We start from the raw sequence: 14,623 nt of genomic DNA, 5'->3' as shown, positions 1-14,623 counted from the left end.
GTGCAAAAAGTAGCTGAAAGTAGCATGACAGAAGATTTGCTTCTTAGAAGAAAATGGTAAATTAAAATGAAAAATGTTTTTTTCTCCCCCAAATCTGAATTCTGTGATACTTTGAAGCTTTTTTTCTATTTTCCAAATTAAATGTATCCATATGTAACATATTTAATTGCTCTTACATACTAATTTAATACTAATTTCCCTGCACTTGAGTTTGTAAGGTAAGGATAGTAAATCTACTATTACCGTGCTTTGTAAGATTAAGTCAAGGTCTTAATTATTACATCTTGTATTGTTTTTCATCCCCATTATAGACCTCGTCTTTCCTTGTCCCAATTTCAATTCAGTAAACTGATCTGGCCTCCTAACTTTGCATCAGCATATTTCATTTCCTCCAAAGATGCCACAAGTCAGTGGGGAAAAAATTAAGGATAACTCCAATTCATCTGTGAGGAACTTTGTTGTTAACTTTCCCCCATCTTAATAGTTCCCAATTTTGTATTAATTTTATACATTTTGTACAAATGTCCATCACCTCAGCTTGAACTAAAAATTTCACATGTGGCTGTTTGGCTACATATTATTGAAATTCACATCATTTTCTTTGCCTAGAAAAAAAACTCTTTTTGAACTCCGTCAGGCTCAGTGCCGTGACCACTGCCGTGGGCAGCTGCCAGGGCAAGCTGCCGACCATTCAACTTGTCATTAACCAAAACCTCCAGATCCCTATCCATGGGGCTGCTCTCCAGCCTCTTGTCCCCAAGTCTTTATGTATATGCAGGGTTATCCTGTCCCACGTGCACAACGTGGCACTTGCTCTTGTAAACTTCATATGATTGGTGATTGTCCAGTCCTCTAATTTTTCAAGATAATGCTCATCATGTTACTGAAAATTAGATGGGGTTATAAAACATAGTTTGATGTTTTATAGGCCATCCTTAATCTAACTCAGCCTTAACGAATGCAGTTTCTGCTTCCCTGTAAGTGAGCTAGATTTCTAGCACTTTTAATCTGGACTTGCTGACCACTAAAATACAACTTTTTCTGTGCTGATCAGTGCTTTTTTCCCTCATTCCTCTGAGCTCCCACCTTATTTAGATAGTTATATTTAGGATCTTACCTGCTTTTCAGTAGAGACTGCAGATTGCTGCAGAAATATATGAGCTTTATTAATTTATCCAACAGATCATTGCCACTTATGGTTAGCTGTGGTCATAAATGCTTGCAGGCTCAGAGCCATCATTCATATTTTTTAATTTGAAACTTAATTTTCTTTGAATATTATTTATCACTGATACAGTTTCTATGTAATGTATCCACACAATGCAAGAGGAAATTTTTTTTTGAAGTACAAAATTAACGTAAGTTGACCAGCAATTCACTTACATTGAATACCATAACAAAAGCAGAACTATTTAATTTTTCTGAGGACTACTAATATTTGCCTTAAAAATATTTACTGTGCGTTTGCGATCCTTTTTCCTTTTTCTTTACAGAAGCTAAACATGTCCAGTTCATCTGAAGGTAGCACAGTTGACATTGGACTCCCTGCAGAAGAGCAACCAGAAGCTGAACCTGAGGAAGCCATGGAACCAGAGGCTTGCTTCACTGAAGGTGTTTGGGATGAAAACAAAACAAGACAAAACAAAACACAACCAAACAACAATAACAAAAAAACACACTAATTCATAAATAATTAATTGTTTTAACTAATTATTAATATTTGTGTGTTTAATTATTTACTCTTTTGTCATTGTTTAAACAATGATTAGAAGCAGTAATACTTTTAGACCATAATTTGACATATGGAAAGTGAATTTAATATCCCAAACAATAGAAAGTACAATATAAAAACACTTGTCCATATGTTACTACATAAACTTACCTTAAACTTGAATGAATGAATATATTTTTATCTCTTACATTGTATTCTGTAATGTGGCTTCACATAGCATGGGCTTTTATCTTTTTGTGCATAGTGTATTGAGCAGTTAGTTCTTGGTAAATGATAAATACTTTTTTCTTACCTGTTCATTGATCTGTAAATTCCAGTCATCTCAGTAATAAATTTACTTCCTTTGGAGAGGAAAGAGATCATCTAGGTGAAAATCTATTGAGTTTTTACTAAATAACACATCTTCTGGAAATGTAGTGCTGTGCCACTGTGCAATCAAAGTTAATGACATCAACAAAATTTCTCTTTTTCTCAATACATATGTTGTTTTAAAGGTTGTGTACGGCGTTTCAAGTGCTGTCAAGTAAGTGTAGAAGAAGGGAGAGGAAAGCAGTGGTGGAACCTTAGAAAAACCTGCTTCAAGATTGTTGAGCACAACTGGTTTGAGACTTTCATTGTCTTTATGATTCTCCTCAGTAGTGGAGCTCTGGTGAGTAAAGCATGAAGAGAGTGTCATAATTGTGTCAGAAAACATGGTTTTACTTAGTTGCCTCTGCCAGAAAAATTCCACGTCTTCAAAGGATCACCAAATTCTAGTCAGAACATGTGAAGAAAACACATTTAACTTTTTTATTTGGGTTTGCCTCTAGTTTTACTGGTGTTTACTGATATATCTCAAGGAAAAGAACTGTCCTCTCTACGAGTAAGAATTTACTGTTTATGCTTCTAGTTCAGCCTCTTACAGACTCATGTCTGGGATATCTGTAAAAACATAAATTTGCCAATCACTATGCTGTAAGTTTAACAAGCATATGGGGACAAAATAAAGAGAAGCCAACCATCATATAAGTTTATAAAAAGAAAAAGAAACAAAACCATTACAAAAAACAACAACAAAACAAAATATTATATCATTTTACAAATATAAATAATGACGAAGAATACAGAAATTTGAAATTAGCTGTTAAATAAAGCTGAACCTGGATTAGCTGAGCCTGAACTGAAGTTTCTTAGGCAAACTGTTTGCCCTGAGATTACCTAGAGCATATCTGACATCTGCACAGGTAAATGTAATTACCATTCAGTAAATTACCTAAGTTTCTGCATCATTAGACAAAATTACTTTGCAAAAGTCTATTAGAAACTCCTTAGGCCACTCCCGAATCTTTAAAATACACTTAATGGCTTGCAGTTTATGATTATACCTATCATGAGTTTTGGTTAAATCTCTAGGTATTCTGGTTGTTTTTGTTCTAATATCAAAATAAGAATCAAATAAGCAACTTTTACACAACACAATGTGATGCGTTTCCTGTGCCACAGGAAAAAAACTCATAGACTCATATCTACACTATTGAATTTTGATTGGTGGTACTGATTGGAGAAAACCCTTAGCAGCAAGAATTTAAATGAAAGAAAAGTACTGGCAGGAGACTGATTAAAGATCAGTTTCTATCATTGTGTTTAGAGGAAGTTTGGGATAAGATGCCACAGCGTTAGCATCTCATGCTCCTGAAACTAAGGTGTGTGTCATCCACAGAACATTTACTTTGGGAGAATGCCACACAGATCACGTCATTATCTTAAGACCCTAGAGATGTGAGACCCTGCTCTTTGTGACTGTGAAAAGGTCTCCTCAGACCTGCCAACACTGTATCCTAATGTTCACCCCAAGGTCACACTTGAGACAAGTCTCACTGTCATTACAGATGGAAAATCAGGCAGTGATAAGCTCCAGGATGCTTGCAAAGCCCAGCTGCAGGCACACGCAGTCAGGGAGAAATGCACCACAAGCTTAGCCTTTAGCATAGTCTGACTCATGAAATGGAATTGGTACATGCCAGCTCTTCCCAATTTTGTGAAATAAAGCTGCTAGTGTATCAAAGTACATGAGCATCCAAAACTACTGATACACAGATACCAATTGAATAACTGGTAGAGAAACACTAATTATTTGAACTGACAGAAGTGATTCAAAATCAGAGTGGGTAAAAATGAATGTTAGTATTGATAAATACCCAAATCTTTGCAAGCTGACAGATCATTCCAGTTCTTTCACTCCAGTAAAACCAATAACTCTTATGTGATATAGTAGTATAATTACAATTTAAAAGCAATTAAAGGGAAAATTTATTAGAGGACAGAAATAATTACTGAAAAGCAGATATTATATGTTTGAACATCATTTGTCAAACTTATAAAAAATGAAAACCCACAAAACATATAAATAAATTTGCGAGGATCATAAGAAATTGTATGTATCTAATAAAATGTGAATAATAGAGTAGAGAAGGTATTTGAGTTAGATAAACTTTTTTTAAAGAAAAGAATAACTTGTTTTATGATTTATGGCTTAAATTTTTCAAAAACTAACAGGACTTAAAAGCATAAGATCAACTGCATTGTCATTTTACTGAAAATTTTACAGCTATGGCCTTGGATTTTGAACATGGATCTACCTACATACAAACTAAATTATAAATTACTCAGCATAATTCAGTTCACTTCCATCACTTTGTAGAATCAAAAAAATTTGTAAGTACTGAAAATGATCCGGGTATAATAATTGACCAGCAGCAATAAATAAATCAAGATCTCTGTCCAGTGAAGAAGTTGTTGCTGTGTAATATCTGCCTCTCTATCCTGTAAGGAGGAAAATATAGTTCCATAGGATAAGACATAGGATAAGAACAGATATATGCAGTTAGCAGAAAAGGAACCTTGAGACAAAACTGAAAATCTCATGCCTGTTCTTGAAGAAAGGTTTGCCTTTTTTTTTTCCCTGCCTTTGTTGTTGTTGTTATAACTTAAATTGTACGGCAACAAAAGGGAACAACCAGTATCTTTGAATGTTTTTCTCATAGGCTTTTGAAGATATATATATTGAACAGCGTAAAACTATCAAGACCATGCTGGAATATGCTGATAAGGTCTTCACTTACATCTTCATTCTGGAAATGCTGCTGAAGTGGGTGGCCTATGGCTATCAAACATACTTTACTAATGCTTGGTGCTGGCTGGACTTCCTGATCGTTGATGTATGTAGTGCTTTTCCTTGTTGCTACTTTTGTATTAAGTTTATCTGGTGTTTGGTTTTGGTTTTTGTTTGTTTGTTTTGTTTTGTTTTTCATTTGTTTGTTTTTCGTTACCTGCTCTACGACCATAATATGTATGTATAACTAGTATGCCAACTAGTTTATTTTTCAGTTTAAAAAGGAAGGTATAGAATAGTATAGAAGATCAGAAGAATAGGTCAGAATATCAGATCAGAAGATGAGAAGAATAGTATATGAGCTCATTATGCTATTATTTGTCCAATAAATAGTTAAGGAATTAGAGTAATGGAGGAGCATTCAGGGGAAATGGGAAGAAAACTGAAGGTATTATATTGGTCAGGAGCCATAGCATGTAGAGGAAGGATACAGTATTTCTCACTGACAAAATGCATGGATGTAGAATATATACAGGCACATGGATATGAGACTTTATTAGTTCTGCTGCCTATGGAACTGTTTTTGTAATGTATTTTAAGAAACAGCACAATCCAGGTTAATGTCAATGTAGAAAGTACATAAATTCAGTATTTAGGCAAAAGTTTTTGTCAGTGTAACCAAATATAAAAAAAAATAATCCTTTCTACCAATTTCCAGAGAAACAATGTTGCTCTGTGACCCATCTGTTAATTCAAAACAGGCTTCAATCATTTCCTTTCCAGTTGTGGGCAAACAAATGGGCATTATCAACTGTAATTATTGATCCCAACAGCATTGTAAAACAGAGAAAAAGTGAAAACAATGCTTAAATTGGTAAAAAGGAGAGATTAATTTCTTTTTTTGTGTGTGTGTGTGTGTGTTTGTGGTTTTAAATGTCCTCAAATCACTAGCGCAATATGAAATTCCTAATTATTAATGTTTCCAGATATTAATTAACTGTTACCATATAGCACTTTTGTTTATTTATTCACCTGTCGTACTCTTCTTTCTTATTACTTTTTTTTTTTTTATTTAAAAGACTTTGTATTCCTGAAGAAAGTGGTCCAAAATTAGATTCTTCTAAAGGAGTTTATAGCTCACATCTATGGTATGTAAAGTAGTATTTACAATATAATAATTTTTACTTTCCTGTTTTCATATAGGTCTCTTTGGTTAGCTTAACAGCAAATGCATTGGGTTACTCTGAACTTGGTGCCATTAAGTCCCTTAGGACACTAAGAGCTTTGAGACCTCTAAGAGCTTTGTCACGATTTGAAGGCATGAGGGTAAGAAAAAATGAAAGAATCTGAAACTATGCATGCATACAAAGAATCCATGCATGCAGAATAAGGAATGATAAATCCATGCAGAAAGGCTGCACTACCTTTTTATCTATTGCATATCTTTTACTAACAGATAAGCAAAAAGCTTCATCAATTCACCTAAATCCATATGCAGTATCACATAGAAGTTACGTTCATTAAAGTTACTTTACTTTCTAGCCAATCTCAGGAGTTTTCTGTTTAATGCTTTGAAATTGCCAACTATGAACTCTCTCAATAGACTCTTAACAATGAATAAAATGAAACAGGTTTTTATTAATTTTTACTGATAAGCATATTATTATATTTATACACGGATCAAATTTAGCCTTAGTTAATAAAACTATTTTCTGTTATTAGTTGAAATTCTTCATTTTTCTTCATATCTGATAAACCAACTTTGGTCTAACCCCACAGAATTTTACTAGATCATAACAGAGTTATATTTGTATCAGCTAGTCGAGTTGTTTAAATATATTTCTGAGTTTGGCTGGCTTTAGAAATAAAAACAAATAAAATCATTTTATTTCTCTATGAAATTAGTCTTTTTGTAAGGCAAATTCAATACAATGTATATAAGGTTATTTCACACCTAATCCAAGTAATTTGGGGGTCCTGCTTACTATACATCTCACTCAAGGAAGCATTTTAAATTTTTTTTTCATCTGTTTATGCCTTCTTTTCCTTAAAGCCACTGAATACGAACTAACTCTATATGCATGTCATTGAAGTATGTTTTAAGAGAATGCTTTTTGCTACTTCATGGAAACATGAGAGAAATAGCGTGCTAATGAATTTCACATCAATTGTAAAATACTGAAATAGCCTAGAATATACTGTCTGAACAGCTTTTAGATACAAATCTAAGCTTAATGAAATCAAATGGAGAATCTTTGAATTCTGTTCCTTAAATTGTATTCCTCAGGCTACATATCTCTACTTCAGAAAGAATCAGAAAAAAATACTGCTAACCAATGATTGCTAGATTAATAAATTTCAATTTCATGTTGCAGTTTTACTATTAGCAGTTTTCTCATCATTTGAAATTTCTGAATTGATAATTCAGCAGGGTAAGAGCTGGTCAAATACTACAGAGTATGAGTTTTCACCTAGGTTTAGAAAGACCATTTCATTTAGCAACTTTCACTTTGTCTTTCTTTGTACTTATTGTTCGTGACCATTCAGATAAATGTGTTTTTGTGCAGACAAACGTTGGGAAATTGCTCTGAGCTTTACTTTCTTAATAATATTATTTTCAGCTGCAGGAGGACTGGGAGATTAGTTTAGAAGTTACACGGGGAAAAGAAACATAACTCCTTAGATGATGTTGGGGGAAAAAAAAGATCATTACTGGAAAGATAATGTTGAAATTAATAGCCATATGTTTTATTTCATTTTTATGTATCCTTACATGATTGCCTTAGGAAATTTCCCATTTAAAACATTTAGGATGTTCATGGTCGAAGAAAAGTACCTGTTATTTGAAATCTATTTACTGTTTTCCCTTATTTCTCACTGTAAAACTATGAAATCATGCCAGAAGCCCAATCATATGGTAGAATTTCAGATACACAAGATGAATAATTCATGAGTAACTTACTGTGTAGTAATCACAGAGAAGCCTGGAAAAGCAAAAAAGGTTATAGCTCCATCCTTCAATATTAATGATAATCAATCAAGTACCTGATTCCAGTCACATAGCAAATTTGACTGGTCAAATGCATAGTCCTTATCTTCACTATTAGTTACATGCACTTCTGAAAGTGTGTTTTTTTTTTTCCAAAGAGCTTGGCAAGTGTTCACAATAACAGCTCATTGATAGATACAACCATTACCATATGAATGACTCACAAACAGTAAAAAGATTCAAATAACAAATAATTGACCAGCTCATTATAGACTATAGCCACGTCAAATTACAGTCTTCTCAGAAACTGAGTTCATTTTGTAAAAATCCATTAAAGCAGATTTTTTTTTTTAATCTACCAGAAGGAAGTAAAAATAAATTAACTCTCCTTGCTTTTTTATATTGCTTATACACTGACCTATAAGCTGAGTTTTTTGTTCAGCATGTATTTATAATTTTAATGTTCTCCCCCATGTTCAAAATTATGTAAAATTTGCCTTGAAAATAAGAGATCAAATGTATTTCATAGAAACCCTTATATTTAAGAAGCTTTGTATAATTTTGGAAAACAAGCTGCCAAAACAAGCTAAGCTACTTTAAATTGATCTTTTTTCTTAAATAAGCTTACCATCCTGGTGAATTGGAATAATGCAGTATTTTACAGTCATTAAATACTAATAGCTATATTGTTATCTCAAAATATCAAACATACTTCACTCTTTAAGTCATGTTATATTCTGTGGTTACAACTTAAATTTGTAATTATGCTGTTTCATAAGTGGGATAGATAAATTCTCTTGGCAAAGTGAACATAAGATCTATGAATCACTTGTGACAAAATAGCCTACAAGTGGCTCATAGCCTGTGCTTGCCTCGAGCACAGAAGTGAATGTTGCCATATTAAGGGCATTTAAAATATCTACTAGTACACTGCAGTCAGAGAAATTTTAATACTTCCTTCAGTGAATCTCAAAACCAACTCCACCCAGATGCTGGAAGGCAAAGTAAATAATTGCTTTAATTTAATTTAAATTTCTGTCATAGGGTTCATATTCTCATCTCAATTAGTATACATACCGAGCAGAAGTATCTGCAAACTGAGATTTGAATATACCCATTGCTTTTTGTTTAGCTTTTTAGTACTTGCGATATAATGCTTTTGCGCTAGTTCTGAATTGGTATGCTACTTGTAAATGTAGAATACTGAGTACACATTGCTTTGCTAAGTTAGAGAATTAAGTGACAATAAAGCATGCATTTGTGTCTAATTTCACAAAAAAAAGCATGTCATGCCGTGCTTGATTTATATATTAGAGAAATAGTAGAAGGCAGCAAACAATCTGAAAACTACTTGCACTTTCAGTTTTGCATGCCTTATGCATATTTCTGGCTGATGGCTTTAAACATTTACTGTATTTCAAATTTCCAGTCCAATTTCATAACATGTAAAAATAAATTAGAATATTTGATGTCTTTGATATCCTCTAAAATTCAATGGCTATTTCTTAGATTCCCTTACCAGGAAAGAGATAATGAGACATTTCCAAGAGTACTCCAGACTTCATTAGTAGAAAAGAAAGAGTTTCTCATATGATTGAGTTATAAACTATAGCATCAAGTGTCTGTCATTACAGATTCACAACTAATAACAGGCTATATATTTCTATTTCATATAGGATAACCTATCTTCAGCTTGGATGGGGTGGAGCACTGGTTCCTCCCCTTATCTATATTATGGGTACAGTATTTCCCACTTTTCTACCCTTAATGATTACAGTGTGACTGATCACTGCATTGTATATTTAAGGTTGGAAGGAAAGAGAATCTCATTTGAGAATCTTAGTAGCAGCAATACCATATTATATATATTCACGCTACATCCCCTTCTTAATTGCTTTAAATATTTGGATATAATTGTTTGAAATTTCTGATGTTATGGATATAACATGAAAACTTTTGAGAAAATCAGTATTGTTATTTAGAATTATCTGAGTTCTTTTTGCAGGAGAAAGGTTCTTCAGCTATTTTTTAGATTTTGAGATTTATTTATTTTTTTTCAATGAGATTAAAAAATGGCTTTCTTTAAAAATTCCAGTCTGGCCTTTACATTGTTTTGGAAAGATCTGTGCCTTACTCTGTTACTCAGTTTGCAGTTACATACATTCAAAAAAAAAAAAAAAATCCCATAGAATGAGTTTTGAGCATTACTTATGATACAGTAAACATTACAGTCTGAATAGTCACAACTATAAATATTTCCATAATAGCAGTTTACATTTTTGCAGAATTTTTAAACTCATACGTTACATCAGTAGATTATTCCAAGTGTATATAGATAACATGAGACATCGTATAACATATATATTCATTTCCTGGAAAATCTGAATTCAGTATTCATTGTAGTAGAAACTGGTCTCTGTTGGAAACTAATTTTTATAATTTTCATAAAATGCTAATAATTGTGTTTGTAATTATTTTGTAGTATCCCCTGGAGTTTAGAAATGTTCTACAGGAAACATGTCGGTAACACAAAAAATTTGCATTTACTGTCAGGTCCTTAGAAAATGCTTGATCTTTGACTACTACAACCACCACAACCACCAACTGTTGGAGGTTATAATTTCTGCAGGGTTTTTTATAGCTTCAGTGGAAAGGGTAAATCAACACAAACTACATTTGCTGTAAATGTAGCATCTTGTCTTACAGATAAGAATTGTGTACGCAGTTACCAGAAAGTATAGTCACTACCTTTTGCAAATTTCCCTAAAATATAGAGGAATTTTCTGTAAGGGATTTTTTTAAGAACTGCAATCTTATTCACTGAGTTTTAAGGAGAGTCTGTTAGAAGTGCAATGTCTCCTGAAACATAGTTGAAAATTTACAAAATTCAGTGTAAGAAGACTCTGTGTTTAGAGTCATAAAACATACAGGAAATATCTTAGTATTTTGAGTTGTTTCTTAGACTATAATTTTACAATTAGAAAAGAGCTTTTAAACGAGTTGTTTATATCACTGAAAATGGTATGATTGTTGTTTGGATTTGTGTTTGCTTTATCTTGAAGAAAATACTCTTAGGATCTTGACTTAATTAAATATAAAGGGCAATAATGTTACATTTATGCCACAACAAAAGCAAACAAGTTTTTGTTTTTTTTCACTAGATCTGGTGAATTTCAAAGATACCATTCCCACTTCAACTAGTTATTCTGCTTTCATGCTTGTATATATTTACAATATTTACCTGCTCTTCTCAAACAAATGCAGCCATGTGATTTATTGCTTGACAGATAATTATTGTGTTTCATCACACAGTATGTTAAATCATGTTTTCTCCATGTTATGTCTTCAAAAGTATTTTGCCCTATGCTTGATCTGTAGTGAGAAACAGAATCAAAGCTGCTGTGGGAACCCCCGTATTTTATTAAATCCAACACTGCAGCTTGTTTCTAATAGACTGTAACATGTATAAGAAATGCTTCTGTTGTTACTTTAACTAAGTTAAATTTTGTTATGAAAGCTGTCCTAGAATTGCAGACCTGTTGAAGTTAGAAGTGACATCCTGAGATCAAACATCCTGGTTGAACCTCCCTGCTACCAGTTCAAATGTTCCAAGCTGCAAACTCACCACCCAATAGCATGAAATTTCCACAGCACAATGTTTAAAAATAGTTTTGCATTAAGTGTTTGGGCAAGTGTTTTCTTTTCTTTGAAGATAAAAATCAATACCAGAACCATTTTTCAGTGAGCTACGTGTGTATAGTAAGAAAAGGAAAAGCAGAAATGACAGCATTAGCTTCCTAAGAGAGTAAATTTATTTTCCTCTGAGATCTTTTGTCTTTTGCTTCAATTTTGTTCATTACTGTTAAGATTAAGACTTAGTTATGTCTCCTTGTCAGGCCTCTCTCTGATCCTTTCCATCTGCCTGTCTTCTCTTTGCATACTTCAGTTAAATCCAAAATTTTCTTTACAATTGCTGCTCTAAATGGTAGATTTCTAAGTCTCCACCCTGTATCCTCAATGCAGTCTTCATTTTACCTAGAAAACTGAAGCCCTTCTCACAAATATTGTAATTTGTACTTAATTATTTCCCATTGTTTCACATGAGGCAATTCACATGCTATTTATAACACTGACAAAACACATTCATTTCTTTCATGATCTTTTTCACATAATAACCATTTGTTCTTCTCTGCTTAATTAAATTTCTAGTCTCTCTATTGGAATTCACTTTTATGTATTTTCTATTTTCTACTTTGTAGTGGTCCTGAATCAAGGATAAGAATTAATCTGCTACAATAAGAAATTGATTTTATTTTTTCCCTTGCTTCTAATTTTTAAGCCCTTTTTCAAAATGTTATTTTCTTCTGAACTTACATAATTATAGCTTATGTAGCTAAAAATAAATTATATGTACATGCATGCATTAAGGCAAACTGTGTAGCTAAGGTGAATTCCTGACAATATTGTAGGCTTTTTACTACCAAATATGTTCTAAATTGTTTAGGGTTAGAAGGGCTTACACAAAGCTTAATATTTAGATGATAGATATTAGGAAAAAAAAAATTTTTTCTTGTGCATGCATGTGTATATTTATGTATAATCATTTTATTTGGAGTATGGCATCAGCAGCAATATTGATTTTTTACAGCTACAGTTCACTGTTTCATAACTTCAGACTCATGTCCTACTCAGTTAAAAACCTCTGCCTGTAAGGAAGAATGAGGTCTATTTTGTTAGAGATTGTGTATACATTAATTAGGGATAACAGAAGATTCTCTCATAAAAAAATGAACATCTAGTATCAAATGGATCATCTTCCAATGGAATTATTTTAAGGATTTCACAATTTTTATCTGAGTTATTTAAGTGTTTAAATTCATCTTCATCATTGGTAGTCTTTGCAAAACTTGGATATTAGCAAATCACTCTAACATCACTGTACTGCTGGATGATCTCATAATTGATGAAAATTGTATTTGCTGAGATGTTTGTTTGTTTGTTGATTTTGTTTGCTGATTAAGACTTTATCATCACTGATTACCCTGCAGGTCCATGCACTTCCTATTTTACCTGATAAACCAAACAACAACTTTGAAGAAATTGTACATGTCTCTTAAGGTACTTCTCTTCTAGAAATAAAGTGCTGTGTTTTATATCATATTACATATCTACAAGGTTGCAGATTATGTATACAAACCAAGTAGTGAAAAGCCAGTAACTGCCATCTTATGAACACCAAGCAACCTATGAACCCCAAAGTGTAAAAAGATGTCTAAGATATACTCTACTATAAGTTCTCCATTCTTCATAGATATGCATCTATGGACATGCACCAGTCTTCGGAAAATACCACTATTCATATATAGAAAAGTTCATATTTTATATTTCTGACTTGTCTCATAGGAACATCCGCTAATATTCCATGCTAGTTAAACTAGAAAATGCATAGTATACATATGATAGAAGATCTAGCGACAGTGAAAAAGCAATTGGTTAAAGGTACACGAAGGGCAGCTATACATTTATTTCAAACTGCTGGACAGCCTGTTGTAGTCCAGTAGTGTACTTATGCTGCCATAATATAAATAAATCAGCTGATGCACAGGTCTACTTAAGCTGTTGGTTCACGAATGCCAGGAGCAAGGGATGATACTTTTCAGGACAAAGCCTTTTTCCAATGATACCTTGCCCTGGACTATCAGGAAATGCTAATATTTTTGATTCAGGTATGAGCTTTCTTCGTGGTCTCTCTCAGACCCCCATTTGATCCTCTGACTGGGAAAGTTACTATATTCCCTATGTCTTTTCCTCCCTTGCCTCAGCTCCATGGTTTAAGAGAGAATACACCTGATACACACCTCCTGGTCAAATCAGTGTGGTTTCAGCATCTTCTAGCCTTTGTTGTGGAAAGTTCTCAAAGTCCTTTGTTATAAGAACATGCTTAACTCAGATCATGTATGTCACCTGAGGCTCATTTCCTGTCCACCCATGGCACACCATTAATCTTCCATTAATCCTCTGTGGTGGACCAAGCATCTAAACCAACGGCTGCTTGTTCACTTCATCATCTTTCATCGCAAATGCTCTCTCTGTCAAATTTGTGTACATCTGGACTTTGGCCAGGAGAGCAGGGGAGATTCATGATCTTATGACAGGTGTTCTTACATCATATCTGTTCAAGACAAAGCGATACTCACAGCTTACTCTCAAATCCTACCCTAAGTCATTTCAGTATTTCATTTGAGCCATGAATTAATTTTCCTTTTTTTTCTCTGATGTGGCTTATGCTATGTATACCGTTGCTCATCTCTCTCTGCATGCTGCTGCCTTTGAACAACTGTCTCTTCAATCTTTGTACTGCTAAGAGAGAGATGAATGGCTTTTTGTATAAAGCCCTTTGTGAAGTCTATTACTGTGTGACTATACAGTCACAGAAATTATTCATCTTTAGATACATGTATTCAAGCCCATTCCTTGTTCTTCTTCCTTGGAGTTCCTGAAGGTTTCCTCAGACTTTCCCAGCTTTCAAGGGACTGAGTATGGGAGGAACATGTCTTATACTTGTTACACCCATTTGTCAAGCATGCATAGAAAATAAGCTTTGCTTTCATCCATAGAGGTATTGGTGAAGTAAAAGTTATTTAGCTTTCTGCATTTGTATGTGTGAATCTTATGTGAGAATGTACATGCAGGAAAAAGAAAAAAAAAAATTAAATAACCACTATAGCTTTCAAAAGACTCAGATATGAGATGAGGAATATCAAATCTTTGAGGAACTTTTCCTGTTTAAGTCTAAAAACACTAAGTTGAT

General features: G+C 33.3%; 1 protein-coding gene across 8 annotated transcripts in view; it reads left to right on the top strand.

The window, feature by feature from the left end:
* Positions 1 to 14,623, top strand: part of LOC310901352 (sodium channel protein type 1 subunit alpha) — a 99,605-nt gene that overhangs the window by 65,198 nt on the left and 19,784 nt on the right. For all 8 annotated transcript variants that reach the window (XM_083840713.1, XM_083840710.1, XM_083840714.1 and 5 more), the window contains 4 exons: positions 1,494 to 1,611; positions 2,227 to 2,381; positions 4,756 to 4,929; positions 6,027 to 6,149. In XM_083840713.1, coding sequence (XP_083696839.1) covers positions 1,494 to 1,611; positions 2,227 to 2,381; positions 4,756 to 4,929; positions 6,027 to 6,149 — 570 coding nt within the window. The remainder of the gene's footprint in view (positions 1 to 1,493; positions 1,612 to 2,226; positions 2,382 to 4,755; positions 4,930 to 6,026; positions 6,150 to 14,623) is intronic.

This window comes from Anser anser, assembly GCF_964211835.1.
Source record: "Anser anser genome assembly, chromosome: 6".
Taxonomy (NCBI): Eukaryota; Metazoa; Chordata; class Aves; order Anseriformes; family Anatidae; genus Anser; species Anser anser.
The sequence above is the reverse complement of the archived record's forward strand: the minus strand, read 5'-3'. Positions and strand labels throughout refer to the sequence as shown.